This window comes from Cavia porcellus, unplaced genomic scaffold (genome assembly GCF_034190915.1).
Source record: "Cavia porcellus strain 051 isolate PalLab524CR breed Dunkin Hartley unplaced genomic scaffold, mCavPor4.1 scaffold_28, whole genome shotgun sequence".
NCBI lineage: Eukaryota > Metazoa > Chordata > Mammalia > Rodentia > Caviidae > Cavia > Cavia porcellus.
In genome coordinates this window covers 30,838,468-30,858,097 of record NW_026947511.1, presented here as the reverse complement: position 1 = coordinate 30,858,097, position 19,630 = coordinate 30,838,468, and the positions used below count along the sequence as shown (strand labels likewise).

At 41.2% G+C, this 19,630-nt stretch overlaps 1 protein-coding gene across 3 annotated transcripts in view; it reads right to left on the bottom strand.

Moving 5' to 3' along the window:
* Positions 1-19,630, bottom strand: part of Oit3 (oncoprotein induced transcript 3) — a 28,200-nt gene that overhangs the window by 2,509 nt on the left and 6,061 nt on the right. For all 3 annotated transcript variants that reach the window (XM_003473600.5, XM_063238653.1, XM_013157031.3), the window contains exons 4-7: positions 11,136-11,258; positions 6,571-6,693; positions 5,114-5,274; positions 3,642-4,057 (exon numbers count right to left, since the gene is read on the bottom strand). In XM_003473600.5, the coding sequence (XP_003473648.3) occupies positions 3,642-4,057; positions 5,114-5,274; positions 6,571-6,693; positions 11,136-11,258 (823 nt within the window). The remainder of the gene's footprint in view (positions 1-3,641; positions 4,058-5,113; positions 5,275-6,570; positions 6,694-11,135; positions 11,259-19,630) is intronic.

Here is a 19,630-nt window from a genome sequence, read left to right as displayed (position 1 = left end):
AGTGGAGCAGTATTAACACACATTTCAAAGAAACCTTTGGCTGGTGAGGCCCTTTTCATTTGTAACCTAGTGCAGGAATTCTGACTTCGCGTAGTTTATGATTGGTTTGAGGAGGCGTTTCTTACATTTAGCAGGTAAACACTGAGCACCCAGGAGGCGTCAACCACTTCAGCGACAGCAAGGGGCAGCAGACCAGAAACGGGGCATCAAACATCTCACTGGGGACCAATCGTTCCCCTGAAATTGTATTACCTCCTGTTTTCCAGATGTCACAGCTGCCATCTGATAGGACTTGGGGTTTTAATCTCAGGTCTACAGCTTGCAGTGTAACTTCTAGGGTCACGGCAAGGGTAGCTGGGGAAAGACGTCACTGAAGCTCACGCTGAAGCCGTGGTTTTAGACAGCAAGAAAGATTTTTTTCCCCAGAGAGGCCCAGCTCCCTCTTGTGTTAGTTGTCCCATTCTATTCCTAAATAAACCCCTTCCTCCTGGAAATAGGTGCTTTTTAATGGGCATGTGGCAGTTTGTCTACTGGGCCAGGAAAAGCATGGAGGTGGATCTAACAGTCTCTGACATGGCTTCTTCCTCCACATGTTTATGAACAGCCTCTCAGTTCACTGCTGTTCTTCAGGTGCTGCCGAACATCAATAAGGTTGTTTTAGAACATTTTTTTTTAACCTTTTATCAGGACCAGGGATCGAACTCACAACGACCTGCTTGCAAGGCAGGTGCTTATGCCACTGAGCTAAATCTCCAGCCTAATAAGGTTGTTTTAAAAGGCGGCACCTCCAACCTGTACTACGGTTAGCATCTTATTCCGCTGAACTGGAGAGGAACCGAACAGGTATGTGGCTTCTGCTATACCCTGTATACTGTATGTCCTGAATTGGACTGTCCTGAGGTAAAATCAACCCATTGCTTTTCATTATGGTTTATAATGAAGATCAATTGTACACCTAACCTGTACAAGAATCGCTACTGGGTGCCTCAGAAGGCATAATAATGAGGAATATTGGATACAGCTCAATGGTAGAGCTCTTGCCTACTTGTGCAAGGCCCTGGGTTCGAGTCCCAGAAACACACATACACACACACACACACACACACACACACACACACACACGATCTATACTATGCACACAGTAGTAAGGCCTATCATGGTCTAGTATCTACCATAACAATACTAACAATATTTAAAAGATACTTTTCATCTAAATGTCTTGGCATTTTCAATTTGTGTTTATCTAAAAATACTATTTTTTTTAAAGAGAAATTGAGGCAATAAAGGTTCTTACAAGATAATGCATTACAGGGAAAATTTTGGCTCTTGACATGGCATTTGCTGTGATTAGATAATGTTAGTTCTCACAGCTCCCAGTTTGCAGGTTAAAAAAAACCAGCAGTGGTATAGGACAATCCACATTAAGTATTTATCAAAATGTTGCCAGTACATAACTTTAGAATCCAGGGTTTCTTTCTCTGAGGATCCACTTTCTTACTATATTTTACTTAGGCTATAATTAAGCGATTTTGCATTTTCAGAGCATATGCCATGTAAAACCAGAGGGAAATAGATCAGGTGTGTTCAACATCTGGGGAAACCAGTTTGAAATAAATTTCAGCTCAAAATAATGAATAATTTTTAAAATGAATAATAAAAAATGTTCACTTTAACTAAGTATATTATGGTTGTTTTGGTTTCAGTCCCAGATTACTGTTCTGAATACTCCTTCAAAGATTTTCTGGGTGAATATTTAATGACCCCTGCTCTCTGTGAGGCCTTGAGGAGGCCTTTTTAGCTCACCTTCCCACAGAACCGGGGTGACTTCACTAAGGAAGTAAATGCCACTGACTTCCAAAGGGCCAGCAGAATCAGACAGGAAAGAAGATTTCAGCAGAGGAAATAGCACAGGCCACGTCAAGAGGCTGGAGGAGCCAGGCTGAGCTGCCAGCAGTTCCCTCTGGCAGGAGCGGATACTGGGGTGGCCAAGGGCCCAGGTCAGGCGGTTCCCTCCTGCGCTGAGCTTACACCCTCTTTGCCCACATGGCTGCCATCTTCCAGTTCTTGCCTGTACTTCGTTCTCTTACAACACACACATATATTTCTCTTTTATATGTGCTAGTGTAAAAAGATAAATAGCGTAGCTTCTTAGAACTGGATAAAATAGAGTAGTCCTTCGTTGAGAACATGAACAATAAAACATGAGAAAGTTTCACAGGCATTTTGGAGAGTTCAGGTCACTCGCGACCAGTAAATGAGTAATGATTACATACTTCTTAAAAGTTAATGTGAGCCAGGCGTGGTGGCATGAGCCTGTACTCCTCGGCACTCAGAAGGCTGAGGCAGAAGGATTGTCAGTTCGAGGCCAGCCTGACCAACTTAGTGAGACCTTGTGTTGACAGGAGAAAACGAGAAGGGCTAGGGGTGTAGCTCAGCGGCAGAGTGGTTGCTTCGCATGAGCGAGGCCCAGGGTCTCACTGAAATAAAGAAAAGGTGAATGCAAGGATCAGGGGAGATAAATGAAGAGAGAAATGTTCATGATCTCATCAACACCTTGAGTCTGTTCACTTACTGTACATGAAGAGTATGCCACTAAAACAGAAAAGACAGATCTAAAGTAAATATTATCTACTCAGCATTAAGCCTATAACTTAAAAGAAAGAAAATGATGCTTCTTTTTTTTTTGTCTTTTTTTTTTTTTTTTCCTGTACCGGGGATCGAACTCACGACTGCCTGCTTACAAGGCAGGCGCTTATGCCACTTGAGCTAAATCCCCAGCCCCTGAAAATGATGCTTCTATTATTTATTTTTAAACTTTCTGCCCTGGGTGTGGTGGCACATGCCTATAATTACGTGGAGGCTGAGGCAGGAGGCTTACTTTGAGTTTGAGGCCATCTTGGGCTACACAGTGAGTTCAAGGTCAGCCTGAACTACATGGTGAGACACTGTCTCAAAACACCAAAAAAGAAAAAAACAAAACAAAAAACATCCCTGGGATCACGTTTATGAAGCTGCAGTCCTGCCCCTATCTGACAGCCCATCTGGCATTCAGAACAAGCATACTCGCATGAGAGTATTTTGGGGCTCACGTGTATTTTCCTAGGAACGGCTGTGAGCCCTGATGGGTTTTCAGTGCTGCCTGAACAGCCCTGCGAATCTCCTCTACGGACCCTTAGAGACTACGCTTTTCTTCTTCTAAACTCTGCCTGGTATCTCTTCTCTCTCAGGCACTACTGAACTTCTTAAAAGAGGGCTCTACCCTTGCCCTTCACTTCCTCCTCCCCACACGATCTCAGCCACAGCGCAGCACCCACCTTCTCTGAGCAGGCTGCCTACCCTGTAGTTCCAGCGGACACCACAGACTCCTTGTCTGACCTTCAGCCCTCACCCTGTTCCTAAACCTGATCCATTTCCAACCACCACTAACTGCTCTCGGTAGGTGCCCTATAGGTATCTAGAAATGTCAAATTAGTCACATTGGTGCAAGCCTGTAATCCCAGCACTCTGGGAGGCTGAGACAGGAGGATTACAAGTTCAAACATGGGCAATTTAGCCAATGAGCAAGACTCTGTCTCATAAACAGGGCCAGCGTGCAGGGGTCAGGAGAGGACTGCGATGCGGGGCCGAGGCCGCATAGTTACCCATCCCGGATGAGGTAGTACTTGAGGATCTCGTCCACCTTGGAGGTGGGGGTGGCGAAGCAGCTCTCCACCAGGCTTTCCAGGCCGCTCACGTGCACCAGGGGCTCGATGCCGAAGAAGAGGGAGTCGCGGAGCTTGAGGCTGGGCAGCGCTTCCCGGTAGGGCTCCTCGAACTCGTGGTCCTTGAAGATCTCCAGCGTGAAGGGGAAGACGCCGTGGCTGCGGCCCAGGATCTCCAGCGGGGAGCTCCGCAGGTTGGGGACGTAGCCTTCCGAGATGGTGTACAGGCGCGGGAACTCGCAGGTCACCGGGATCAGCAGCTCGCTGGTCCGCACAATGATGTCCCCGCTGCTCCCTGGGGTCTGCTTGGGAAGGCCTGTCACGAGGTTGCTGGCCACGATTTTGTCATTCACCACCTGAGCCAGGCCAGGTCGGGAGAGGAAGAAAGTTTATTTTCAAAGAATCTCCTTCCACCCCCTAAATCTGTTTTACAGTGAAAAGACTTTTTTAATTTTATTTTTATTGCTCTCTTCTGTTTGCAAGCCACCCTGCCGTTAAAGAGTTTTCTGTTCTGCTTCTGGGCCACTGCACACATTCCTTTGCAGCACTGCGGGTAAAACTTCATCTATGCAGAATCAGCACATTCCAAGCTCTGCTGTTTTAGAGGAGGGCAGTGTCCCTGTGATTCTATTCAGGCGTCCTAGACCTGCTCAATCCTGCTGCAATGTCACCCTGTGCTGGCCTCACCCCCACCCGGGAGCTGAGCTCACGGAGAGCAGTGATTTTCACCTGTCTCCAGCCCTGTCTGCTCAGCCTTACAGGGATCAGCCCCAGCAGCGATCCACACAACGTGCCTACAGTGCCAGCCAGCTCAAAGGCCTTTTCCCGCCTCTTTCCTTGTGTGAGCCCCACACCTACTTCCACCCAGTCCAAGTCCCACATTTGTCTCCTACTGGACTCCAACAGGCCCTCGCCATCCCTGTTCACGCGTAGTCATCCCGGTACAGCTCATAAGTTGCCAAGGGGCAGGAGCCTCCAAGACCAGAGCAGAGGGCTGAGTGCAGATTTTCGGATGAGAGGAGAACCCTTTGAGCTCACCCTGATCCATCAGTTGAACTTATATACCACATCCCAAATCAACCATCCTGTCAGTCGCTTTCTTCAAATAAAAGGATTGCTGGGAGGGGAAGTAGCCAGAGAGCCGGTAGCTCTGGTCCTGGCTCAGGCGGGCAGTGTCTAAGCGGGTGGCAGACTACAGAGCAGCAGAATTCTCCCTCTGGAGCAGCACCATGCAGATATTCGTGACACATTTGTCAAATGAGTGACATCAGATGGTGTAAGCTCAGTTCTTTCAGGTTAAAATATACCATCTACGACACAAACCACGCTGCAGACCTCTGCCCAAAGATCTCCCAAGATGGCCCCAGGGGCTGGGTGTTGGTCATTTCCCAAGGATCCCCAGGAGAACTTACGTTAACCACGGTGCCGCATGTCTTGAGGGAGAAGAAGATGTTGACATGGGTGCCATTGGACACGCCTCGGCAGGAGGTGTTGGTCAGGAAGAGCTCTAAGCCACCAACCAGCTCCCTGGGGACATTCACTTCAATGGCGTTCGACTTGCACACCACAGGGACTGTGGGAGAGGGGAGGGGCTACTGTTAGGACTGAAAACTGGGTGGGGAGGAGGGAGAGTCAGGAGGGCTTCTTGGAGGAAACAATTGCTTCCTTCACACAGCCTGTGCTTTTTATTGTATCCTTCAAGAAATTAGTGATCCTTCAAACAAGTCAGTGAATAATGCCAGGATTCCTAACTCCCATAATTATGGTCAAAGAATGCCCCTCCAATGCATTAGGAAATAGGAAATACTGTGTTCAAGTTTCAATTCAACAGACATTTGTTTACAAGGGTGGCTGGCATAGTGACTTCAAGAAGCAAAATACCTAGAGGATTAATTTTTAGCACCAGCACAATTTATTGGCAATACAAAAAAAAAAAAAAAAAAAAGAAGCATTGCTTTGATAATGGTTTAAACAACATAATGGCACTACCTTGATTTTACTGTTAATTATGGCCCCATAAAGCAGAGGTAATAAACAATGTTACTGCACTTGGGGAAGGCTTCCAAATTGTCCTTGCACTGCTCAGGAAACCATAAACTCTGACTATAAAATCCACTTTAACTTAATATAAAAAAGATTGCTTTTCCTTAGTATTCCCACGTTCGTGTCTTCAGACTCTACGAATATCCCCAAAGGCATACTTATGGTTGCCATCTGTGAGGCCACATCACAACAATGGAATATGTAAGAAATAGGAAATAAGTGCATGTTAAATATTTGCTGGGTGATGGGCCAGGTGTGGTGGCTCACACCTGTAGTCCCAGCCCTCTGGAAGCTGAGCAGGGGGATTGTTGTGACTTTGAGACCAGCCTGGGCTACAAAGGGAGTTCAAGGCCAGCCTGAACTGCATAGCAAACCCGTCTCAAAAAGACAATAAAATAAAATAGTATTTGCTGGGTAAATGAATTAATATTCTGAATACCAAGAACTAGATTTCCAGAAAATGTTCTCAGAGGGTGGCTGATGGGAGAAGAATCCATTCCTCGGGTTTCAATTTAGTTTCAATTCTTCTGTCAATTAGAAAAGAGAGCCACATCTATGCCTACACTTCCAAGTGGAGGATGAGGCCTACTGTGAGCCACAAGAATCCGAGAAAAATCAAAGGTGAACAGCAAAGGAGGGTGAGCCCTCGGGAAATCTTTCTTAGAGAACTCTGAATGAGTCCCAAGTGACGACTTGGGGACACACACCTGGCTCACAGAGTTGTTTGGAAGATGAGAATCCGACGTGCTTAGCGGGTGGGGGAAAGGGAGTGCAGGGCAGGAGGAAGTATAAAGCTGAGCAGAGGAGCAGCCCTTCCGCGGTCTACCTTGACAAGTGTGGTTGTCGTCAGCCAGCACCAGGCCCCGGGGACACTCGCACTGGTAGCCCTTCTCTGACCCAAGGCAAGAGTGGCTGCAGCCACCATTGTTATTGTGGCATCCTTTGATGTCTGCAGGGGAAATCAAGAAAAGAGAGAATTGGGCCAAGGATTTAGCTCAGCGGCACAAGCATCTGCCTGGCAAGCATGAGGTCATGAGTTCGATCACTGGTGTCAAAAATTAAAAACAAAAATAAATGAAAAGGAAGAAGAGGGAATCACCTCATGCACCTCTTCCCATCGAGATCCTGGCACTTATTATCAGGGTTTGTGCTTGACCTGTAGCAGTATCCTTGCAGTCTGATCCAGTAATCAAGATGTATACCCAAGCCCACAAAATCGTCTGCTGGATGTTACAGCCACAGGGAGCAATCTCCCAATACCCACAGCTCTGTCCACTTAAGATACCCAGGCATTTTGTAGAACGACTTTCAGTTTGGTTTTGGTAATGTGTTTTCTCATGTTTGGTCTGCAATTATGGGTTTTCTCAGGAGTAAGACTCAAAAGTCACGTATGAACTGCTGCCACATTTAATGAGCCCAACTAGAAATAATTATTGATAAAAAGGGACTGGTAGAGTATAAATTCAACTGGATCAGCTGGGCGCATCAGAGTTCAGCCAGTTGGCTGGGTCAGGGACCCTCTGTTGAACTGCCAGGATCAAGAGCTCTGGGGACAAAGGGCCTTAGACTGACAGCACATTATAAAAAAGGGCCTAGGGCGGCGGTAACAAACCTATGGGGGGTGTGTTATTTTTAAACCAAAAGATGTTAATGTATGAGTTTTTTTTTTTTTTTTTTTCTAAATCAATCCCTCCGTATTCAGGGTTAATTGCAGTGTTAGCAATTTGTGATAAGTAAGTGGGTCCTGGGTTGCAGGCTGGGGATCTGGATTCAACCAACTCTTGGTGATATTTTTCTTATGAGTTTTTACTTACGAATTTTTAAAGAAGTTTCCTCTATTTAATGGTTATATTTTCCAAACACATAGTCAATGGACAAGAAGAAAAATATTCAACTAAGAATTGAAAAAACTATCATATAACTTTAAACTTAGCAGAGGAAAATAACCTGGAACCTGGGGATTACCTTCTAGTTAAAGGTGTCAAGTTCTGCTACATTTTGTTTCAAATAGTTTCTTTGGCACACAGCCATGCCCATGTGATTGCTTGTTTCTACGGTGCTTTCTCATTGCATGGGCAGAGCTGAATATTTTTACTGATTCTGTACAGTTCCACAGAGTCTAAATATTTATTATATCGTCTGTCCAGAAGTTTGCTGACCCTTGTTTTAGGTTATATTTGGAAACAAATGTTTGACGTCATCTGAGATGCTTAGGGAAGTAGGTAAGCTGATTTTCAGGCATAGATATAACTCTATCAGTTCATGATAGCAAAAAAAAAAAAAAAAAAAAAAAAAAAAAGAGAGAGAGAGAGAGAGAAAGGAAACAAAAGAAAACTAGTCCTTTGGAACATCAGTAAATAAACTTGGGATAAATAATTGCTGTGAAACATATAGAGAATAAATTTGCAACGAGTTAATTTTTGCAAAACTTGAAAGATATTCCTGATTATGGGCTTTAGAAATGGATGAAATCGGGGCTGGGGATTTAGCTCAGCGGCATAAGCACCTGCCTTGCAAGCAAGCAGTCGTGAGTTTGATCCCCGGTACTGATAAAAAGGAAAAACCAAAAAAAAAAAAAAAAAAAAAAAGAAATGGGTGAAATCATAAGCAACCATGTGGAAGAAAGCACAAAAGAGTTATAAGATGTTAAAATCAACATTAATAGGAAATTTGTTTTCTAAAAAGTTACTCATTTTTGGTGGTGGTGCTCAGCATTGAATCCAGGGCCTCAGAAATGCTAGATAAGTGCTCTCCCACTAAGCCACACCTCTGGCTCTAAAAACTAATGTTGTGAAGACATTTTATTTCTCTGAATCATAATAATTCCAACCTCTGTAAGATGAAAGGATCACCCTAAATATTCACTCAGAATACTTCTAGGTCTAAAATGCAGAGCAGTAAAAAGCTTGAGAATCTAAATTGCCTTACGGGATTTAAGTCTTTCAGGATCATACCCCAAGATGTGCAGAATGGGCATATCTAGCTGGGGAGATTGTGGGTCATTTTAATTATCTTTCTATGTATTTTTTTATGCTTTTAGAGCAAAATAAAAATCACTTAAAAATTAAAAGACTTTAATTTGTCTTTCTTTCCTTTTTTTTTTTTTTTGGTGCCAGGAATCAAACTTAAGACCTTGTGCTTGCAAGGCAGGTGCCATGCCACTGAGCTGGATCCCAGGCCACAAGGCTGTTTATTTTTTAGAGAAGATACAATTATTTAATATCCCCAGTGAAGGAATAAATTTGTGTAGACTGCCGATAAAATTTAAGGATTATTAGTATAAATACTAATCCTAAAGTTTAATGCATATATAATTTTTATCCTTTTCTTAAATTTTTTTTCATTTGTGATTACTAGGTTTTAAGACTGTAGAAGATTCACTGTAATAGTTCCAATAAAATACTCATGAATGTTCCTCATGGACCATTTCATTAATATTGAGATATGCAAAACTTATTACATAAAATAATTAAAATTTAAGGATGATTCAGATATTACCGTATTCCACAAAATTTAAAATGTATTTAGTCTTTTTATAAAGGACAGTGGTATAACATTTTAGTAATTTTCCCTTAGATGTACAAACTTCATTGTATCGAATAAGGTGGGGGGACTAGCTATAATTTTCCCATTTGGAGTAGTTATTTTATTTTATTGTCTTTTTCTTTTTTATCGGTACCGGGGATTGAACTCACGACTGCCTGCTTACAAGGCAGGTGCTTATGCCGCTGAGCTAAATCCCCAGCCCCTAGTTTTTTTTTTTTTTTTTTTTTTTTTTGAGACAGGGTCTCACCATAGTTCAGGCTGCTCCTGAACTCACCATGTAGCCCAGGCTGGTCTCAAACTTGTAGCAATCCTCCTACCTCAGCCTCCCGAGTGCTGGAATCACAGGTGTGTACCACTGCATCCAGCCTATTATTGTTTTGAATATTATAAGAAGAAAGTGAATTTTTGTAAGCAGTGCTATAGCTCTATGAACCCACAAATCCAATTATCCTGTGGGACCAATCACAAGTCTGCTGTAAATAATAACAATTCAACTGTTTCTCTTGTTGTCATACTCTACCAAGTGTCACAAGAACTCAGGTTTATGACAGCAGAAGTGATGACATTTCAGCTGTGATAACTTGCAAAAGGAAATGCACCTTGGAGAAGGGACATTATTTAAATCTCATATATTAATAGGTTACTGAAATGTCACATGGTATCCTATAAATATGTGAGATTCTTTTCTTTTTTTTTTTTAATCAGTACCAGGGATCGAATTTATGACCACCTGCTTGCAAGGCAGGTGTTTATGCCACTGAGCTAAATCCCCAGGCCTGAGATTATTTTCAATAAAAAATAAAAAATAAAACAATAATTGCAGACAATTTTCATTCTAATTATGTGACATATATTAGGGTTTATTTTGTTACTTTATCATATAAAATCTTTGTTAGCATCTTTGTTATTAAAAAGAATTCATTTGATTTATCCCTAAAAAATGTTTTTGTCCCCAGTCAATACAAAGCATACAGAGGAGAATGGCTTCATGTCAAGCAGTCCTCCAAATGTCCAGGACAGTAAGACTCACAGGTGGACTTGTTAAACACTCAAGCTCTGACGCCTCCTCCAGCATGGAGAAGCAGAGTCTCTGAAGAGGGAGCTGGCAGGGCTGGGTGCAGAGAAGGCCGAGAAACAGTATGAAGTGTTTGCTCTGCTGCCTGCCCCTGTTCTGTTGCTGTGCCCCTGTGTGCTGCTGTGATGAGCAGCACAGGTGTCAACTATACTTTACGAAGAAATACAGTCTCTTGACCTGATCCCAGACTTACTGAATCAGAACCTTTGCTTGAATGAGACCCTACATGAGCCAGGCAGGGCGGTGCAAGCCTAGATCATAGTGCTCTGGGAGGTGAAAGCCAGAGGGTGGCAGTTTAAGTCCAGGCTGGGCAATTTCTGGAGACTCTGTCTCAGAATTTTAGAAAAAGGAAGACAGAGAGAGAGAGAGAGAGAGAGAGAGAGAGAGAGAGAGAGAGAGAGACAGACAGACAGACAGAGAAAAGAAGAAAGGGGGAAAAAATAAAGGGCTGGAAATGTAGCTCAGTGTGAAGCATCTGGCTTCAATCCCCAGTACCATTAAAAAAGAATTCTACGTGATTTACTTCAATTTGAAAAGTATGAGATACTTTAATTTCCCTAAAAGAATATGGCTTTCTGCCTCTGTGAAACGTTGGAGATAAAATCAGCAGTGAATTCTGGCTACGGCACCAGCACCGTGAATGATGACGAGCCTCTTCTGTCCATTGTTTGCACAGCTGGTTACTCTCCACACTAGGCTCTTCCCTGCACGGCCAGGAACAAGCCGATGTTTCCTCTGGCTCTAGATCCGAGCCCCGCAGCATCTCCTACCTTCACAGGTCTTGCCATCGCTCCGCAGCACGCGGCCAACCCCACACTCACAGCGATAGGAATGTTTGAGGTTCACACAGATCTCACTGCAGCCGCCGTTGTCCTGCTCACATTCGTTTTCATCTGTAGAAGAGAAACCACACTGTTGCTGCATCTTGTGGCGAGCCCTGAGCAGAGCCTTCAGATCTCAGAATCAGTTGCTCACGTTGCCTCCCCACTCCCCACCGTGCCCGGCATCATCACTTCTAGCAGCTTCTGCCCACCAAGTCTGCTCATCTGTCCTCTGATGGGTGGAAGGCATCTGATTGTTTCCCAGTTCCTCTCATTTTAGGGGCAAAAGTATGAGGAAATAAACTGCCTTTCGTGTTCTGGATATACCTACTTATTTGTGTTGGTGACTCTGGCTTTTTTTTCAAGGAGTTTCTGAAAAGCTGCTAAACAAATACAAAGTTATAAATCGTGTTTTAAATCATGAAAGGCGCTTACAATGCAGAAGGAGGTATCTGGCTGTGAGTCCTCTGTTACAATGTGTACTTCCCTTAAGAGCTGTTTCAAAAATTGGAACAGTTTCACATTGTGTTAAGTAGTAATTGTTAAACTTTTTAAGACTCTAATGAAAGATATGAACTCTTGCCATTAAAAAAATGCACCCGTGGCAATAAATTTCCTTCTACAGACAAAGAAGGGAAGATTGGGATCTAAATTTTGGCTCCCAGGAATAATAGACCTGGACACAGGACAAAAGCTCAAGACCCGTTTTAAATATCCCTGGGTGGCAGTAGACATGGCTTTGGGCCGGGGAAAATGAGGCTTTAGGTTCAGCTCATCCATGACCTCCTCAGAGGAACCCTCTTGCTATGATTTGGATATGGCTTCAGTGTGTCCCCAAAGTTTCATTTGTTAGAAGGTGGTCCCTGGAATGGTGATGTCAAGCTGTCCTGGGACCATAAAAGGTGGAGCTAATGGGAAGCCATTATGTCATCAGTGGCACCGCCCTTGGAACAGCTCTTGTCAGGTCCCACAAGGTCTCCCCCCAGTAGATCTCTGGCTTCCTGCCTCGCTGTGGTGTCTTTTGCTCACACATGCTCCTGTCATGATACCATCCACCATGAAGTCTTCTCTAAGCAGGTTGGGTACCAACACCATACTTTGAACCTCTAGATCTGTAAGTTAGATGTTTTAATCCTGTTTTCTTTACAACGTACCCAGCCTCTGGTATTTCATTATAGTAACAGAAAATGGACTAATATACCTTTTAATAAATTTGAGAGTAGCAAAATTTTGCCTGGTAGACCAGGAAAGCAGTAAGGAAGTTCTCTTCCTGAGGCTAGAGGAGAGAGAAAAGCCTTCACAAAAAAATGGAGACCCAAACCAGGGCCCTGTCATAGTTGACATATGTATTTCTACTTTCCACCCAGTGAAGGAATCTTTGAAACTCTTACGAAGTTTGACTTCAGGTAGCACACCTTAGTGATTTCTGACAAAAGTATCTGGAAAACTGCTCTACAGTAAAAGCTCCTCAAATCAACTGAGAGCAGAAAGCAAGAGAAAAGCCATTACAACAGAAGATGGATTGTATAAAACACTACAAATGATCTACCATGAGACAGCATAGGAAGGTAACAGGAGTTTTTGAACCAGAGATGACAGAATAATTTAGAAGTTTATCATACAAGTCTATAAAAGTTAGCTGAGGAAAGAAGACAAAATAAACATGTAACAAGATAAGATGGAACAGAAAGCAAATAAACAAACAGAAATTGTTGAGGTGAAAAATACGGTAAATAAGATTAGAATCCTATTCAGGCTCCTTCTTTCCTTCCCTCATTCAGGTGCCTAAAAGAGAGGCTTAGAGGCTGCACCTTCTTGGGTGTGGATGTGGCCACGCTTGGGCCTGAGTTTCTTGAGGTCCTCCACTCCCACCCTGGACTACTCTCCTTGAGAAGGACTTTTTCTAATGTGAGGGAGAAATAAACTTCTACTTATTTAGGACATTATTATTTGGGATTGATTGTTAGTTATGGTCAATTCAGATACTCTACACACCAGAAAATCCATTCTTATGGATACGCAATAAAGAAATGTTATACGTGAGATAAAGTATTATTTCTTTGTTAATTTTAAGAATACACAAAACAATGTTATGGGTACAAACATAATGATTATCCTTGGAGGATGAGAGAGGAAAATGAGAGGCAGATTAATGATTTGACCTTCAAAATTTATTTAAATGAAAAAGAAAGAAAAATTTAATTGTAGTTAAATCTAGGTACATTTGTGTGTATTATATTATTTCATACTATTCTCTGTGCTTGAAAAAGGATATAATTTAAAATAAGCATTTGAAGTTATTGTATTTAAATGAAGACTAAGGCAGAGAAAAAACAAACTTGTCTGGAATACTAACTTTGGCTCCCAGGGAGGTGTCAGATATGAGACAGAGACAAGGCCTGTAGTTAGCTATGCCCACAGAACATAGCTAGAGAGCACATACTAACTAAAGATTTCTCCACAAAGTCTTTCAACTATAATTGATCTTCAACCCTCAACACACCAAAAAATAGAAACATGTGAAAACAAGGCAACAAAATGCCCCCCAAAACTCCCAATTTCCCCAAAGCTAATCTATTGACAGGGAGGAAATAAAAAGCTAAACAGTTGACTTATAGGCAGTGATAAAAGAAAGGGGAAAAAAGATCAATAAGGTGTTCGGTGAGCTCAAAGATAATATAAGTAAACAGATAATGGGCTTAATAAACAAAATGATACCTGAGCTTACAGACAACACTCATAAAATGCTAGCTGAACTAAACAAACAATACAAAATGTAAATCACCAGTTTAACAAAAAATTAAACTCTATAAAAATGTACCAATCAGAAATCCAAGAGATAAAATATTTTACTGAAAGTGTGGGTAGTCAGAATGACCAAATGTGAGACAAGCGTCAGACCTGGAAAATAGTGCTGATGCAGGTGATCACATGCTTAGAGATACCTTACAAACAATAAGAAGTCATGGAAAATGGCCTAACACCTGCTAGACACTGCAAAGAAGACTAAGATTGTGGGATTAGTGAAAAATATTGAAAATACAGAAATAATAGAAGAAAACTTGTAAACAGAAAAGGAATTAAGCATACAGATAAGCAAGGCCTATAAACTCAAAATAACCATGATGAGAAAAGAGCTTCTCCACACCACATCATGGTCAAAATCACAGAAGTCCAATGCAGGATAGAATCTTACAGTATGTTAGAGAATGTAAATGCCCACATCAGAAAAAAGGAGAAAGCTCAGTGAAATAATCTAATGATGTACTTCAAGGTCCTACAAAAACAAGAACAACGTAAATTCAAAGCTAGTGTGAGGAAGGAAATTATAAAAATCAGAGCAGAAATTAATGAAATTGAGGCTGAAAAACAATATGAATCTATGAATTGAAGAGTTGGTTCTTTGAAAGAATAAACAGAACAGACAAACCCTCAAGTAACCTTGCCAAAAAAGAGGAAGGGAAAAATGCAAATCATTGCAGTTAGAAATAAAAAGGCAAAATCACAATGGACACGACTGAACTCGGAAGACTGTAGTGACTAGTCTGGAAACCTGTACTGTAATAAACGGAAGAAATGGGTAGATTCTTACATATATAAAAACAGATCCAAGTTTACAACAAAACTGATCCAAGAAGGTAAAAATACCCTGAATAATTCAATAATAGACAATGAAATTGAAGCAGTAGTTTAAAAAAACAAAACCTACCAACTAAGAAAAGTTTAGAGTCTGATGGACTCATCCCTGAATTTTATGGCAACTTTTGGCAAGATCTAATCTAATGCTGATATTCCATATCACATATTAAATGGGGAAAAATTCAAAGTTTTTCCCCTAAAATCAGGAACAGTATAAAGATGTCCACCATTACCACTCCTGTTCAATCTAGTACTTGAAATGTTAGTCACAGCAATCAGGCAAGAGAAAGAAATAAAAGATAGAGACAGGCTCCTTTCCCCACCATTGGTTGGGAGCTTCTGTGACTGACAGGAAGAGAACAAGATGGGCTCCTCCACCCTCCATTGATGGGACTCAGGGACTGGAAACCAGTGGGAAAGCCAGAGACTCAGTAGAACCCTCACCAAAGTGCAGCACTTTGGGTGCAGAAAAATTGGGAGCAACAATAACAATATGAGCCAGCAGGTAAAGTGTGGAAACTAATTGGGGGCTGTAACCAGCACAGGCCAATAGAAGAAGCAACCAGCCTCACCCCCGCGCACATGCAGGCTGCCATTGGGACCCTCCCGTGGGCAGCCAGTGCAGGCTGGGAGAAACAGCAGCCAGCCCCATGCATGAGCCTGATAGCTGCCATCAGAGACTTGTGGTCAACAGGGACCAGGAAAACCAATGAACCACACCTCAGAGAAGCCATGAATGTCTGGGGAAACCCACCCCATGACCCACAGCCTCTCTGGAACTTAGGTTAGGAGAAACCCAGGTGCCTGACTTATTCCCTTACACCATAGATGGGTAGCCAATGCAGGAAGTGCCTGGGACCCCACAATCAGCTTGTCAGGAGGGAACAAAAGGCAATCTCAGATCTCAAGCCACACACAAGTCCAGGAGACACAGGCATGGAAGAAAATGAAAGCCACACACCTGAAATTTCTGGGATGATGGCAATTGAAGTAAAGAAACTCCTTCATGAGGCTGTAAAGGAAATCAGATCAGAAATAATATCTCAGGTAAAAGAAAAATGACAAACATAATAAAAGAGGTTGCTGAGCATATCTAAAGAAGACAGATTTTAAAAAAGAGAGAAGCATAGGAGAATGAGCAACATAGGGAAGAACTGGAATGCATGAAACAGATTCAAAGAGATATCCAGGAGATTAAAAACCCCATTGAAAACTGACAAAATCACTTGAAAGAAACTGAAGATAGACTCTCAGACCTTGAAGACAGGATTGCAGCTAGTGATCATGAAATGAAAGATCTCTTAAAAATAACAAGGAACCAGGAAATAACAATTCAATAACAGCAAGATGATGCAAAGAAAAATAATTTAAGAATGATAGGTGTCAGAAAAAAAGCAGAGGTCACCACAAATGACATGAAAGACTATCTACAGAGGTAATAGCAGGGAACTTCCCAAGCATGGGAAAAGGACCTGACCTGACATGCAGATAAGCAAGACATATAGCACTCCAACTACCCATAACCCAAAGAAATCTATACCCAGACATATAACAATCAAGATCTCACAAATTCAGCACAAGAACAGAATATTAAAGGCTGTTAGAAAAAAGAAACATATCACCTATAAAGGAAAACCTATCAGAATCATGATAGAATTCTCAACACAAACCATCAAGTCAAGAAGAGCGTGGAGGGAAGTATTTCAAGTCCTGAAAGAAAACAACATCCAACCTAGATTTATGGACCCTGCAAAACTATCTTTCAAATTTAATGGAGAAAAGGGGCTGGACATTTAGCTCAGCAGCATAAGCGCCTGCCTTGGAAGCAGGCAGTCGTGAGTTCGATCCCCGGTACCGATAAAAAGGAAAAAGGCCAAAAAAAAAAAAAAAAAAAATTAATGGAGAAATAAGACACTTTATGACAAAGAGGGAATTCATGACAGCCAAAGCAAACCTCCAGAGAATGCTGAGGATTTTCTAGAGAGAGATAAAAATGATCATAGTTCCAGGAAAAGCATCAGAGGGGGACTGCTAAGTGGGTCAAGCAATTGAATGGAGGGGAAAAGTAGGGAACCAAAGGTAGGAAAATAGTAAGGCAGAGATGAGCCAGTGTATACTGGCCATAAACATAGTGCAGATGGCATCAATGCACCAATAAAAAGAAACAGGCAGAGTGGATCAAGAATCAAGACCCGTCAATATGTGGCAAGCGAGAAACATTTAACTTGGAAGGAATTCTTAGACTGAAAACCAAAGGAGAGAAAACAATGCTCCATGCAACAGGGAACCAGAAAAAAGCAGGGGTAGCCTGCCCATCAACCACAGAACGGATAAGAAAGACATGCCATTTTTATACAATGGGGAGCTACTTAGCTATAAAGAAGGATGATCACGAGGCTCTAATAGGTAAATGGATGCAACCTGAGATCATGCTCTTGGTGAAATGGTTTGGACTCACATGGGTGAGTCTCCCTACTATAAAAAGAAGTCAGTGGGACCCAAAATATATAACATTCTGAAAGCGAAAGGAAAGTCTAAAAAGAGAAGGTAATAGCCATTATTAATTTCCTATTATTTTGTTTCAAAGTCCTGTATCACTTTCATTTTACTTATTCATTTATTTATTTATTTTGGAACTGAGGATAGAACTCACCACCTCGTGCTTGCCAGGCAGGCACTTATGCCACTGAGCTAAATCCCTGGCCCTGTTTGGTTTTGTCTGATTTTCTTATATCTGATGGTATGGGCAGCTATTTTAAAGATAGCAAGATATATTATGGTAGCCATTGTTGATTTCCTATTATCTTGTTTTGAATCCCTGTATCACTTTCATTATTTTGCTTTGATTGATTTTATTCTGTTTTATTGTTTGGTTTTATTCTCTTTAAAATAAAAACAAAATAATAAAACAAAAATAGATATTGTGAAACTGATAGGAGAGGAAATGTCTAAAAAGGGAAGGTGGTAGCCATTGTTAATTTCCTATTATCTTGTTTTGAACTCCAGTATCATTTTCATGGTTTGGTTTCGTTTTGTTCTGTTTTGTTTGATTTTATTATGTCTGAGGGTATGGGCAGCTGTTTGGAAGATAACAAGATCTATTATGGTAGCCATTTCTTATTTCCTATTATGTGGTTTTGAAATCCTGTAATGCTATATTTTGTTTTGATTGATTTTATTTATTTTTATTTGTCTATTTTACTTTGTTATGTGTGATGGTATGGACAGCTATTTTGAAGAAGGCAAGAGGCATTATGGTAGCCATTGTTGACTCCCTGTTGTTTTGTTTTGAAGTCCTGTATTGCTTTCACTGTTCTGTACTGATTGGCGGTGTTTTGTTTCATTTTGTTCAATTTTATTCTCTTTAAAATAAAAAGACATAAAAGAGATATACAGGAAAGGAAGAAGCCAAACTATCCTTTGTCACAGAAGACAGGATCCTTTACATAGAAGACACAAAACTTTCACCAAGACCCTTGAACTAATAAATTCAGCAAGGTAGCAGGATATAAACGCAGCACACAAAAATCAGTAGCATCCTGTATACCAATAATGAACCAAATGAGAAAAAAATTAGGAAAAAAGACTATTTATAATAGTTTCAAGAGAAATTAAATATTTAAGAATTAATTTAACAAAAGAAATGAAAGACCTCTACAACAAAAGCTATAGCACTCTGAGAAGAGGAGACTGAAGAGGGTATCAGAAAACAGATATCTCCTGCTCCTGGACAGGCAGAACAAATATTGTCCAAACAATCATATTTCCAAAACTCATACATCTATTTAATGCAATCCCAATAAAAATATCAACAGAATTCTCCATGGAATTAGAAGAAAACAATCCTAAAATTCATATGGAACCAGAAGAGACCCAGAATAGCAAAAGTAATTTCAGGTAATTAGCAAAGTAGGAAGCATCACTATCCTAAATTTCAAATTATATTCCAAAACTACAGTAATAAAAATAGGATGGAGGCCAGGGGTTTAGCTCAGCGGTGTAAGGGCCTGCTTGGCAAACGTGAGATGGTGAGAGCGATCCTTGGCACCAACCCTCCCCCCAAAAACAAAAACAAACAAAAACCAGGATGGTACCGGCATAAAAACAGGTATGTGGCTCAGTGGAAGAGAAGAGAGGATGAAGGAACAACCCCTGGCACATTTAGCCACCTGTTCTTTGACAAAGGGACCAAAAATTTATCCTGGAGAAAACTAGCGGTGCGGGAAAACTGGCTATCCACATGCAAAAGATTGAATCTAGACCTGTATCTCTCACAATGCACGAAGCTAAAAATGAATCAAAGATCTAAATATTAAAACAGAAACATTAATATGCTGAAGGCTAAAATAGTAAAATAGACACAGGCAAGGATTCTCTGTTCAGAACTCCAATTGCACAAGAAATAACATCAAGAATCAACAAATGTGGTTGTATCAAATTAAAAAGCAACTGAACAGCAAAGGAAACAACCCAGAGTGAAGAGATATCCTACCAAATACAAAAAATATTTTGTCAGCTATTCATTAGACAGAAGATGAATATTTAGAAATATATATAGAACTCAAAAAAATTAGAGCCTCCAAATAAAAGACTCAGTCAAAAAATAGGCAACTGATGTGAATAGACACTTCTCAGAAGTTCAAATAGTGAATAAATACATGAAAAATGTTCAACAGCTCTGGCTATTAGAGAAATACAGATTAAAATAACACTGAGATTCCATCTTACCCTAGAAAAACAGTAATCATCAAGAAATCAAATAATAACAAATGCTGTAGAGATGTGTCAAAAAATTGAAACTAGAA